Here is a 13570-nt window from a genome sequence, read left to right as displayed (position 1 = left end):
AGGGAATGGAGTGTGTTTGTGCTTAAAGAAGGCTGGCCCAGTTGCTTCGCATTTATTTTCTTCTTAATTAGTCAGTTTGCAACTTCTGCTTTCCAGGTGAAAACTTTCACAGCTGAAGTTGCCTTTAAAGATAATAGTTGCCACCAGCTGTGCTAAGAATACCTCTGTCTTTCCTTGTGGTGGTTTTTTGCCTTCATAATTCACAGGGAGATTTTAAAATACCATTTTATGAGTATTTAGCTGGCTGCTAATTTACAGACACCCTGTGGTGTTTCAGTGTGCTGACCTGAATCTTGGGAGACAGCGAAGGTACTGTAGTGGCCCATGAATTGCCTTCTCTGGGCAAGTGTTTGGGAGCTTCCAAGGGTTTCAGTTCCCCTCCCAAGTCTGAGAGGGATTAGCTACGAGAGTATAGAAATCCTGGCGAGGTCTTTGTGCTTAAAGACCATGAATGTGTTATATTAAATTGAAAGTTTATCCTCTGCTGAGTTTTGCCAGGGGAATTTCTTAGAGGAGTGTAACTTTTCGGTGCAGTGTTGGTCAGTGATATGTAAGCTGTGTTCTGGACATTCAGAACAGAGGATGATCGTGTCCAGACCAGATCAGTGAGCATCACCTTAATCTGTTACATTTCTCTGAAGACTTTCTGCCAATATGTAATGAATGAAGCAAACACATCATGGTTTTATTGGTCTCTCTTGCCTTTTATTTCTGGTTTTTTTTTTTACTCTTACCCATTCTTTAAGCTTTGGGGCAGGCACTGATTTGTGATTACTTCCCTGGGGTCTTACATTACTACTCGTAGTGGAATGCCTCAGAGCTGTCGTTCTTTTGTTAGTTAGGTTAAGGTACAGCTTCAAGAAAGCTCACATTTTAATTCCTTGCACATCTTGCACCTCTGTGTTCTGCCCTAGGCAGTGGGTTTGTGCATCCAGCGTGCTGTGGACCTGTAGGTGTCTTGCAGCACTGACAGTTCTGGTGCAAGGCTGTATGGAGTGATTGGAGTCTGGAGACTGGTCTCTTGGGGGTAAATGCCAACACATGCTGTTTGCACGGGGTTTGTGGCAACTTGGTTGTGACTTGTAGTGCTAGGCTGTGTGCTTTGCTGGCATTGTGAGGGCTGGGTGTATTAAACAATAGCCAGCCTACAAACAAGAGGACAAAAGCCTTTACAAGAACATGCTTTGAGCAAGCAAAAGAAGGCAGGGAAGGGGGAAGTGGCAGTTAGAAATTAGCCAGTTTCCAGTGTTGGGGATAGTGCAGCATAAAGAAATAATGCAGTGGGGAAAACAAGTGGGAAAGGGGAGAGAATAAGTTGGTCTTGAAGTTGCTTTTTGCAGTGGTGAGGCAGGAGTGCAAACAGATCAATTTGAGGCGGCCTCCAGGGCTGGAGGAGTAAAGCAGAGCTCTCATTTGTGTCTGTCTGGGTTTCTCAGACACTTGAGCTGGCACTACAGTGGGACCCCACTGCTCCATGCACACTGCAAGTGGGGCTGCTCTGACGACTGTGAAGCCAGTCCAGTGCAAGGGGTGTTTTGGGTTTATTCCAGCATACTCCAGGAGCCTGAGGCATTGGAAAGTGTTAGTAAACACAGAAAATGGCAGAGAGGGTGCTAGTAAACTTCCATTCTGGGTCTAAAACTCCACCATTTTACCTTTTTTTTTTTTTGTCCTATAGCTGTAAAACCTGCAGCTGATTCCTCCAGGTTTGGACCATTTAGTCTATATACACATTTAAGTTGTCGCATGACTACTGCATTTCACAGTGAATCCACTTGAAATGATGTAAGGGCATATTTATTATATAAACTGCTTTCATTAGAGTCCAAGGTGTTAGGAGATTTTGGAATCTCCACTGTGCAGAAACAGCTACGTACTGATTCCTGTTACGCTTGGGAAGGCTCACTGGGGACTTGTAGCTACAGTTTATTGCATCAGCTTTGCAGCCAGTGCCTAATACATCTTCAAAGGAAATCACTCCAGGTGGATCAGAGTAATTTATGTCTGATTTGCAGTTGGCAAGGAGAGGTCATAGTTGCCAACCTGCATAAACTTTGTGCAGAAATACTCCCTTTACATCTAAAATGCATCTTTAAGGTATTCTGGTGGAGAATTTCACCGAGAATACCTTGGTGTCTTGCTCTTTTGACTGAGAAACCTAATTAGCATCCCAGCCTTTCCAAACCTCTGGCTTCCCTGTGGTTGTGTCATGCTAAGACTGTGCTGCTAGTCAGCGAAGGAACAGCAGCGATGCATGGCTGTGGCTGTTTGGTAAGGAACACAACTGGGACAATAAGGCTTGTGGATCCTTTATGCAGGAAGCATCAGCATTAGAGAGAAGTCACTGTGCACATACGTTTGGTAAGCATAATGCAATAAACAGATTAATAACTAATGCCAGGTAGAGCAGGGAAAGGGTCTGATTTGCATTAAACTTTACAGAGAATTGGCAATATGTGAATGGGAGAAGTGTCACCTTTGGGGGGACTTTTTGTACAGACCATGTTGTTACATCAGAAAAGATGGTGAAAGATTGTGTTCTTTACCAAAAAAAGAGAAAGTGGAGTGTGCAGAATGCAGAGCCTTTTCAGGTTCCTTTGGGAAGGTGAGGAAGAATTAGGGAGGAGGATGGCGAAGAAGAAAGTGAAGGCAGCAGAAAGCCAGTGGTGAGTGATATCTGCTGTGGTTCATTTTAATTTCTTTTAAGTCGTGAGTACTAACCTACTTTGCCAATAAAGATCCCCAAATTGTGAAGCTGGGTGTCTTTTCCAGGGAAGAGGGTGGATTTACCTTGTCAGCCCTGTATATGCAGTACAGGTGGTGTTTCTTACTATCCTTGTGATGGCTCCTGCAAGGGTTGCTGACATACCTTCTTCCTCTTGAAGCGTGCTGGTAGCTGCTTTTCCCGTTAAGGGGACAGACACAACTCTTGGCTGAGCAGTGTGAGCAGGGTGAAAACAAGGGACAGCGGGAATCGGTGAGGCCTCCATAGGAGAGAACGTAGGAGATAACGTTCCCAGCACATCTCTGGTGTTTGGGCTGGGGCTGGGGCTCCTGACGTGGCTGTCAGACAATGGTATGGCATCTCTGACCCTTAAAAGGTTTTGGAGGTGGCTGCCAATTCATTGAAGGGCAGCTTTTGATTCCTTGGTCTGTGCTTGTATTATATTCAAGTTCAGTTTAGACTGTGCTTCCTCTAGGGAAAAGCGTACAGATCTAACCAGCAACCTTCCCAGTGCCTCTCTGAGCATGCCCTAGGGTGAGCAATGTCCTTGAGACTGCTTCAGACATATCTTTGTACGCCTCCCTGTAAGAAATAATCAGTGTTTGTTAGTGGTTAGTGATATGGGTTTGTTTTTTTTAGATGTTTCCAGCTCTTAATCTGAGTATGGATGTTTAAGGATAAATAAAGTCTCATATCCTTGCAAGTATGTCTCAAGTACTTGAGCTGCTAATTTGTATGCCACGAAGGAATGCTTGCAGCAAGCAGTTTTCCAGTGGGATCAATAGCTGTGATGGACTGAAGAAATCATCCTAAACTGCCTTGAACACTGGGAAGAAAATCAGATTGCTGTAGAGAATGAGCTGCAGAAATGAACTTAAGAGGAAAGCCCATAAAGGTAATAAGACAGGTATCCTACGCAGGGAATAAAAATAGAATGAAAGTGTGTAAATAGAGTCTGGAATAAGGATAAGACATCAGGAAGAAGCTCTTCTGGCCTGCTGAAGCTGAGAGACAGCGCACAGTGCTTTCTGGAGATCTGTGTGCTTCCCATCTGGTGGCTGCCCAGACAAAACAGGAGAACCATCTGCCTTCCAGCTGGTCTGTCAGAAGGTGCCTACTGAGAGGCTCACATGTTTGGTTGTGGAGCCTGTCGGTCCTTGCAGCCCAAGGATGGGACATGAGGATCATTGGGGAAAGACAGAATGAAGGGGGAAAGCTGGGAAGAGAGGACTGCATTCAGCGGGGGCTTTCCTGTTCATCAACAAACTTGAGTGTTGTCTGCCTGTTCGTGTGAGGGTGTGTTCCTCTGGAGTCCATTAAACTAGGATTAATGGTGTAAAACCAATACCAAATTTTTAAAGCATTTAACGTGATCTTGGCAACATTTGTCTTAACCTATGTTAATTAATGAGCTGTAATCAGCTTAAAAGACAGTGTGCAGAAACATCAAACTTGGAACGCTGACTTCCCCTGGCTTTCCTGGAAGCACGTCCAAACAGTGTTAAAAGGAAAAGGATCCTACCAGTGTTACTGGAGAGAACATCTGCTAGACAAACAGTGGCTGCCTGGAGTGGAGCAAGGCACAAATGGCATCTTGCAGATTGGACACAGTTTTCTATAAAGCCAGAGACATTAGCTGGGAAGTTCAGGTGTGTTTTATTTTGCTCATTGCTTCCTACCGGCTTTAAACTGATGGGAAGACACTTTGATTCATAACAGTGCTTGACGTCCAGGAGCTCTCCTGATTTTTGTTGCAGAGGCCTAGTCTGGGATTGGTTTTTTTGTTGTTTGCTTTGCATAATCATAAGAACCAGAAGGATTTCTGTGAAAGTTGGTGTTTTCTACTCTTCCAGTACCACGTGTGGGGCAGCGTCTGGCTGGGGCACAGAGAGCAGGAAGGCAGCGGGCTGGAAGCCCTAAACCCAGCTAGGTGAAGGGATGGGGCTGCTTCAGTCCCAGGCTTTCTGAGAACAGCAACTGTGTGGCTCCTTTCACAGTCTTGGCAAGGGCCAAGGGTATTAACTCAGTGCAAGGACTGAAATAGAAATCAAGCTGTATTTTTAGCTGCGGCCTCCTCAGGCCGCGTCAGAAACCTGATCGGCGAAGGGCAGTGCCGTGTGCTGGGCACAAGGGAGGCCCCGCTGTACCTGTGCGGTCAGCTGGATGCTGAGCTGGAAGGTGAGAAGGGAGAGTCTGCTTCATCTGGCACCTTGCCTCCTGTAGCTGCCAGCTCCCTGTGCTGCCCTTGGTTTGGTTTGTCTGTGGGAGGCTTGGCCAGACACATGGTGCTAAACAGCGATGAGGGTGCAGGAGGAGAACGGCTTCCCAGATCAGCTAACCACTTCATGCTTCAAACAGCCCTGCTTTACTTATTATGCATGGCTGCAAATACTGCTAATTGACAACAAGCCTGCCCTGTACCTTTATAAATTTTAGTATTTAAAGGTAGACTACTGCAAAATTAGCATGCTGTGCTGCTGATCACAAATTGTAGTTGTGAAAGCCTTTGATGACTGCTGTGGGAGGGGGAAGCTCAGCATGGAAATGAGATTTAATTTGCTTCTAAAAGAGTTTTTCTTACCCAGGAAGTTGGCTGAATGCGTCCATGAAGGCAGCCCCTAGTAATGCAGCATGTGATGCAGGATGTAGTGAAATGGTTGTTAACTGGTTTCCTGTTCTGGGGTATCCTGATTAATTACAGAAGTATTAGGGTTATTTCACAGACATTGCAGTCAGATTTTGTGGAAAATGCTTCTCAGTGAAGCTCTTTTCCATAGCAGAGGAGAGAAATGAGGAAAAGTAGAGTAAAACCCACAGGCATCTATGCCTAAAATCATTTAAATATCTTAAAATTAAAGCAAAATAAAATCTGGGTGTGTGTTTTTCAAGGTTGCAGAGTACTACAGTATGCAGTTCATTTTCTCTTACTGTAGCAGAATTTGGGTTTTGAAAATCACAGTCTCATACTGTAAATTTACCATAAAATTGGCAAGGGCAGTAAAACCTGTCTGTGGAGCTGAGACTTGGTGAAGTTGAGCTCACGTCTCTGGCGGATGCATCTGATGCGATGGCCCTTCCCCTTCTAATAATCTTTCAAACAAATCCCCAGTCATGTTTGATTCTGATTTCTGTTAGGTGAATGTGTAGCACGAAGGTGAATTCCTAGTGCCTTTCTATCTGCTCCTTTCAGATCGTAAGCACGTTGGTGCTGTGCAGATTGAAGCAGTGAACATGAATATCCTAACTGACTCACAGGGAAACCCTGACAAGCAAAATCTTTTGGCAAAGTATTTCTAGACTTTTTTCACCTCTGTGTCCTTTGCAAGCTGTGCTGGTTCCATAACCCACTTCCCTGTCCTCTAGAACCTCAAGGAATTTATTTGCAGCCATAATTAATTAATTAAGATTAACTGACTAATTGCTTTGCAGATATGACACATTTTTAATGGGTGTCTTGAACATTATTGGTGTGCTTATTTGCTTAAAGTGAACAAATACATCCATTGTGACTGGTTTGTTCAGCAAGACTTCTAATTAAAAGATAATTCTGCAAGTCAAATACAATGAATATTGTACCTGTTTCAATTGCAGATTGCTTCTTACCATAGTTTTGTTAGAGACATTAAAGTCTCTGAGCGTTGAGGTAGAATTCCTGTGCTGGTCTTACCTAAAGCTGGCGTAGGTGAAGGGTGAATGTACTCTGCTGGGCTCATTTCCCAGCTGGCCTGGGCTGAATTGGTCCTTGCCCATACAGTTCCTGTCTGCCTTGCTGCTGCTGCAGACTGAAGAAAACAAGCAACTGGGTTTCAGTATTTGTCTTCATTTTAAGTAGTATTTGGAGAAGCTTCTGGTCTTTCAGCCTTTGTGACCTACAAAGGTGTTGTTGGATGTAGATGCCCTGGCTGTGTAATTTTGCTCTCAGAGAAGTCCACACTAGGCTGGTTTTCCTTAGGCTATCTTAGGCTGGAGAGTGTTCTCTCTACTTCTGTTGACGATTTATCACTTAGTTTTTGCTTTGCAAGCTTTTGGGCTTGATTCCCACCCTCGTGACGTGCAACACTGTACAAAATCAGCGTTTTGACTGACTTTTGGTCTACAAAGTGAAGTTACAGTGAGCTCTTTTTTTTACTGTTCTCTTTGCCAATTGGTAGTCTTACCCTGTCCTGGTATATCTGGTCTCTGACTTGTTTGAAAAGAGCCTCAGAGATGTATGGGATGGAACTGAGGAAGACTTTTGTTTGGTCCTGCAATGAAAAATTAATCCAAGACATGGCAGCAGCTGCGGGTGACAGTTTAGAATTGCTGAATAAGTATTGTAATCAGCATTTATCACTGGCACCACGTGGGATTAAACACTTTGAGGTGATTGTTCTTGGGCACTGCCTTAGGGAGGGTTATTACCATGACACAACTAGTTGTCATGGCAATGCATGGAGAAGAGGGAGACTCTTCCTTCCTCCTTTGCATTCTGCTCTATTAAAGGGAAGCCTGAGATCACTGGCAAAGCTTTTGTCGTGGTTTTTTAACTCTAACACCAAATTCTACTATTTGCCCTTCACACTGGAGTTGAAATCCCTGCACATCATGCATTACTTCTGTGGATTGCCCTTTCTGTTTAGAACAGGTATCAACCTCTGCTTCCTCATGTTTGGCTGATGGAGCGATGTGTGCTGCTTCCCTGTAGTGTGGCTTTTCTGTAAGAACAAAGGTGATGTCCCCATAGCTGCCAGCCAGGGTGAGAACAGGGTGTCACTGCTGTAAGGACACCCCTGTTGAGAGCTGTGCAGGAAGAGGGGGTGATGCTGTCTTACAGGTCGCTCTGCCTGCAGCCCCTGTAACACTTCACCTGCCCAGCCTGGAAGGTGAGGAGTCAAAAGTGAAAACTGATACCAAAATAAAGAAAATCTATGGAAAGTGATACAGTAAATTAGTCTCCCTACTTAATGGGTTTTGTTATTTAGTGAAATTAATATTCCTAGCATTTCATTTCTGGGTGGTTAACTGGGAGTCGCAGCCCTGCAGTTTGCTGTGCTCACCTTGGTGAAACTCCATTAAGGTGAATGGGTCTCTGCACAAATGCTCCAATTACTGTTTTGGAGTCTTAATTTATAATCAAAATATATTTTTTTTCAGATCCAGTTTTAGAAGTACAGTGTAAGCATCCCTTAATGGTTTACTTTATACACTTAAGCCACTTTCTGTTTCATGTCATGAAATAATGAAAGGTTTTCATTAACCTGCTTGGGTCCCATCAGAATATGATTCTACTAGTGCTAATTGACCATTACATCTGCCTGCAAATATAGGTGTAGCAATGACAATTTTTTATTATTAAGTGTAAGTCAGACTCATAACTTCGCTAAATATTGCTTTTCTTCTTAGAAGAGTTATCAAGTAAGTTGTTTGGGTTTTTTTTAAACTATAGTTACACATTTTAAAACATAAGGTTTTGTAACTGTTGTTTTTACAAAGAAAAGCTATGCTGGGTCTGAAGTCTCATTTGACAAGTGTTTTCTTTGTACAGGTTGAGTGGTCCCAAGTCAGTTATTAAACAAAAGAATCTGCAACCTCAAATGGAATTTTATATGTTTATTTTAGATATTTATTTCATGTGTTTTGATTGGAGAGCTTTCTTAATACAGAATGATTCTTTCTCACAGTTGCTGCAGCTCAAGCCTTAGCAGAAGAAAGAAGAAGCCAAAGTGGCATTAGTCCTATTGCAATCCAGACCTCAATAAAGACAGCAACTAAACCAGGTATAATTATTGGCTGTTGTTCTTAATGAAGTACTGGGTTCACAAGGGAGAGTTGTTAGGGAATAAATAAAACTTTTAAAAAGAAGATTGATGCTCTTTCTTCAGGAGGCTTCAGAGCATAAAGCACCTGGTAGATGGTCCAGAGATTCATTGAAGATCTATTTTTGATGACAGATGTTTGCTCTTGACTCCTCCAGTTCAGTTGGTGAAGTTGCCTATCTCTTCAGTGGGGCATAACAACAAAGATAAAGGATGTTTTCATGCTCTGGTCATGTTACCAGCTTATTTCTTGCTGAAATTCAAGTTTTTATACCTGCAAAGATTTAAGCAGTCTTGTTCTTGTTTAGCCTGCAAAGTGGCTGTCCTATGGCACTTTAAATTTGTCATGACAGGTGAACTACCTGTTCTCAGATTGAGTTTACCTAAATTCCTGTATTTCTGGATCATAGGAATTAATATGTACAAGAATGAGGATCAGAGCTGAATTTGGAATAAGGGGATGTTCTCACATGCCTTGACTTCTGCTCAGGGTTTCTTTTGATAGTAGGCTTCAGGCCTTTGAATATTGTGTCTGCTTTTTGCTGTTAAAAATAGTGTATTGTTGTAAGGGGATGGAAAGGGGAAAAAGGAGGGTATCCAGCTTCCTATGTTTTTTTCAGATGACATCTTTAACCTCTGTATAATAGCATGTGCAGTGCTTCAGTGGTATGTGTATCTCTGTCTTGACAGGAACTGCTTTTGACATTGATATTTAAATTTGAATATTCAAAATAACTTACAGTTGTGTGTCTTCGATTTGTCCTTTGACAGTGATAGATGGTTCCATTCTCAGAACAGAAGAAAGACAAAGACTGGCCAGGGAGCGTAGAGAAGAGCGGGAAAAACAACATGGTATTTGGATGTTCCATTGAAAATGCAATTTCCTAAAATGTTTGTGATAAAGGAAGAGCTTTCTTACTCCTTCTTCAGTCACTTTTTTTAGCTTGCAGACCTTCTCTCTTGTCTCCAGCTCTTGGTCTTGCATCAGTGACCATCAGTGAGCCTGAATGGAGAAGTGTGAGAGAGGAAAACACACCAGAGAGACTTTTTTTTGCTTCTTGAAGCTGTGTGTCACTTCTGACCTTCCACCTCTTAGTAACCACCGAGCAGATTTAGCCAATCTCTGCTTGTGAGCGTTGCTCCTGAAAGTAAAACTGTCAGCTTAGACCTGCTTCCTGCAGCCCTGAAGACTTGAGATTTGGGGAATGCTGAGTCAGAGAAAACTTAAAAGGTTCAGCTAGTGGAACGGCTTGATTGCCTTGAACACTGCTTCCCTTGTTTCCTAGCACACTGAAATGATGAAGTGTCAGCAGTATTCACTTTATCTTAGCAGAGAATCTGAGACCTAGAGAAGAGCATAAAACTCTCCCCCAGCTTTATGCTGTTTGTGATGTCAGTCAGTTGTGCAGCCAGAGATGAAAGGGTCCCAGTATGCCCTGCAGCCCTGGTTCTTGGTCTCCCAGCTTGTGAGGAGAGGTGTCTCTCTGGCTTCTAGGCTTGCTCCTTAACATAAAAGCAAAGGCACACAGCAGCGTGAATCCATGTGCTGTCCTAGCATGGAGAAGAGGATAGGGCTAGGATACATATAAGTCCAGAATTATTTTGGGGACTTTTTATGTTGATGCTGCCTATGCATTGTTGGTGTAATTACCTGGCCTCTGTTGGTTTCATGTAGCCATAGGAAATACCTGCACTGCATACTCAGCCACCAGCTCTTTGTCACAGGGCTTGAAGCTCCCTGGTACACCCTGCACAGCTGTTCCTAGGTGGAGGCTGTGGAGAACAGTGACAACTATTTTGAACTCAGATGCAGGAACTGGGGTTTTCCCATCTTGTCACAAGCTTTAAATCTTCTCATTAATTCTTGTTCTAATAAATTGAAGGTCTTGACATAGAAAATTCTGTCTTCTGATACTCAACTTAGGACTTACAAAGGCTTCACTGTCATGATGGCAAGAAAGGTGTGTGCTTAACATAGGGTATGTGCATATCCTGACATTCCTGTCATGTGTAATGGCAGGAAAGGTTCTCATTCCTGCCAAACCTGGGGACAGAATTAAAGGCTCCCCTGTGGTCACATGCAGTGTCATCTGGTGCTGTGATCTGATCTTGCTGTATGTGTGTCATGGTTTAACCCCAGCTGGCAGCTAAGCACCACCCAGCCTCTCACTGCCCCAGGGAGGTGGGGGAGAGGATCAGAAGGGTAAAAGGGAGAAAACTCATGGGTTGAGATAAGAACAGTTTAATAATTGAAATAAAATAAACCATAATGACAACAAAAAGACAGAAATAAACCCCAAGTAAAACAAGTGATGGAAATGAAGAATAGTAAATAAATAAACAAAGAATAATAAATAAATGAAGCTCATCTCCTGCCAACTGATGCCCAGCTAGTCCCCAAGCAGCGGCCACCCTCCCCAACTCCACACAGTTTATGTACTGAGCATGACATCATATGGTGTGGAATATCCCTTTGGCTGGTTTGGATCAGCTGTCCTGGCTGTGTCCCCTCCCAGCTTCTTGTGCACCCCCAGCCTCCTCGTTGGTGGGGCTGTAGGAGGAGATGAAAAGTCCTTGACTTGGTGTAAGCACTGCTCAGCAACAACCAAATATCCCTGTGTTATCAATGTTATTCTCATCCTAAAGCCAAAAAGCAGCACTCTTAACAGCCACTGGGAAGAAAATTAACTCTATCCCAGCCAAAACTAGGACAATGTTTTAGCTTTAAGTGGTGATGATTTTGCTTGCTAGTTGCTTGCCTGTAAGTTGTGTTACACCATCAGTGAATAGTTAAGTTTTATTTTAACTTTTTCTTAAAATTTTACAGCTGCCAAAGAGACACAAATCCTTGAAAAGGAGAGAAAAGCAAAACTCCAGTATGAAAAACAGTTAGAAGAAAGGCAGAGAAAGCTGAAAGAACAGAAGCAGAAGGAGGAACAACGGAGGGCAGCAGTAGAAGAAAAGAGAAAACAAAAAATAGAGGAGGAAAAGGTACTATGTGTCAAAGTTCTGTACTTTTAAAGAAACTTGTGCTTTGTTTTTCTACATTACAGTGCTGTGGAGTGGTGGGAAATCGAAAGTCACAGAATTGGTGAATGTGTAATATACAAATAGTTTCCACATCTCTACAGTGGGCTATATAGACACTTGTCCTCCTTCCCCATCCCAGACCAAGCTTCAGGCAGGAGGCACTCAGGACTTCAGGAGTTGTGGATGTTGTTTGGCCACTGGTTATTTTTCACTTGAACAAAAACCCCACCCTGTATTCCTAGATTTCTAGATTCCTTTTGTTGTGCTTCCCAGATTCTGTTTGTGTACAGCATGAGTGACAGGTCTTACACTTACCTTGATTCTGTCTTGCTTCCTGGGAGCCCCACTGTGGCCCAAGGCTCACATTCTTTCAGCTGTCCTGTAAATTACAACTTGCTGCTGTCTGTTATGAAGTTGATAATGTTATCTGTGTAGTTACCATTTGCTTTAAACTGTGTTTTGGCTGTTCTGACTTAGCCCCTTGCCTTTGCTTTGACTGCACACGGACTCAGAGCAGTGTTTGAGTTGCAGAGCTTGCTGCACATTTATAGGAGCTGAAAGTAGAAATGCATGAAGTTGAGCCATCCCCTTTGAAGAGCAGGTCTGTTAACAAGTGTTAAATGTGTGTGAGTTCTGAAAAGAGTTTGTTACAGGGTCACTGAAGGCATGAGGTGTATCTGTGCTTTTGTAAGCAAGTTGTGAGAACTTGCTGTGGGCCATTGATGAAGACAGCCTGTAAGCCTAGCTGGGTGTTCCCTTGGAGTCCAGCCATTGTTACATTGTTCCAGAAATACATCCTTTTTTACCCTTTTGACTGGCAGTATTTTACACTGGAGTTTGCTTATCTGTAACTGGCTTCTGGGTGTGTTGGGATTGATATTCCATTTGGACTTCATGGGATAGTTTACATTGCTGGAGAGCAAGCATCTCTTTAAGCAACTACTATAAGCAAAAGGCATCTCTCATGCTTCATTGTTGCCCCTAAGCCTATAGTACGTTTACTCATGTGATTTTTGAGGATGGTGGATACGTTTTAAGTGGCTGCTGGGGTGAATAATCAAGGAAGACAAGGACTAGGTGATGAGTATTTGATTGGTGTTAACCTTGTCTTACACTTGGTCCCTTGAAGATCACAGACCCACACAACGGTCGGGGTTGGCAGGGACCTGTGGAGTTCTAGTCCAACCCTTTTGCTACAGTAGCATCACCTGGAGCAGGTTCCACAGGGTTGTGTTCTGGCAGATTTTGAATATCTTCAAAGGAGGAGACTCCACAGCCTCCCTTGGCAGTCTGTCCCAGTGCTCTGTCACCTTCAGAGTAATGACTTTTTTCCTCATACTGAGATGGAACTTCCTGTGTTTCAGTTTGTGCCCCTTGTCCCCTGTCCTGTTGCTGGGCATCACTGGAAAGAGTCTGGCCCATCCTCTTGCCATCCACCCTTTAGGTAGTTTTAAATACTGGTGAGATCCCCTCTCAGTCTTCTCCAGGCTAAAGAGCCTCAGCTCTCAGCCTTTCCTCATATGGGAGATGCTCCAGCCCCTTCATCATCTTCAGATCTCATGCACAGAGAGCTATAAAAATGAATCTGGCAGGTGGGAAAATGATGTGCACTTGAGCCATGAACTTTGCTTTCCACCAGAAAGTGAAAACAGATCTTGACTTTGTATTCCTACTTTAGAAAATGATCATTTCTAAAGAAGCCAAGCTATCTTGGGACAATGATTTTGCCAGCAAGTTACCATATGCAGCTGTAAATTTAGTAAATAAAGGTGCATCAAAAATACATAGTCTCTAAAATTCTTATTTGGTACTTCAGCCAGCTCTCATTTAGTCACTCATCTTCCTTAGATCAAGTAGAAGCAGCAGCACAGCAGTAAATACTGTGGGAAAAGAAATGGTTCTCTGCCTAAGAGAGTCCTGAAGACAACTAGCAGTGGCTAGGACTAAGATACCTGTCTCCTGGTTACTCAGTTATTCCCTACAGCTGTACACCTTGCTATGTTGATGTATTGAGCTGAAA

The 13570-nt window shown here is 43.2% G+C and overlaps 1 protein-coding gene across 2 annotated transcripts in view; it reads left to right on the top strand.

The window, feature by feature from the left end:
* The window catches only part of MAP7D3 (MAP7 domain containing 3), a 44003-nt gene that overhangs the window by 5335 nt on the left and 25098 nt on the right, over positions 1–13570 (top strand). For both annotated transcript variants that reach the window (XM_084269063.1, XM_084269062.1), the window contains exons 2-4: positions 8386–8481; positions 9292–9372; positions 11348–11511. In XM_084269063.1, the coding sequence (XP_084125189.1) occupies positions 8386–8481; positions 9292–9372; positions 11348–11511 (341 nt within the window). The remainder of the gene's footprint in view (positions 1–8385; positions 8482–9291; positions 9373–11347; positions 11512–13570) is intronic.

This window comes from Gallinula chloropus (assembly GCF_964237585.1).
Source record: "Gallinula chloropus genome assembly, chromosome: 11".
NCBI lineage: Eukaryota > Metazoa > Chordata > Aves > Gruiformes > Rallidae > Gallinula > Gallinula chloropus.
The sequence above is the reverse complement of the archived record's forward strand: the minus strand, read 5'-3'. Positions and strand labels throughout refer to the sequence as shown.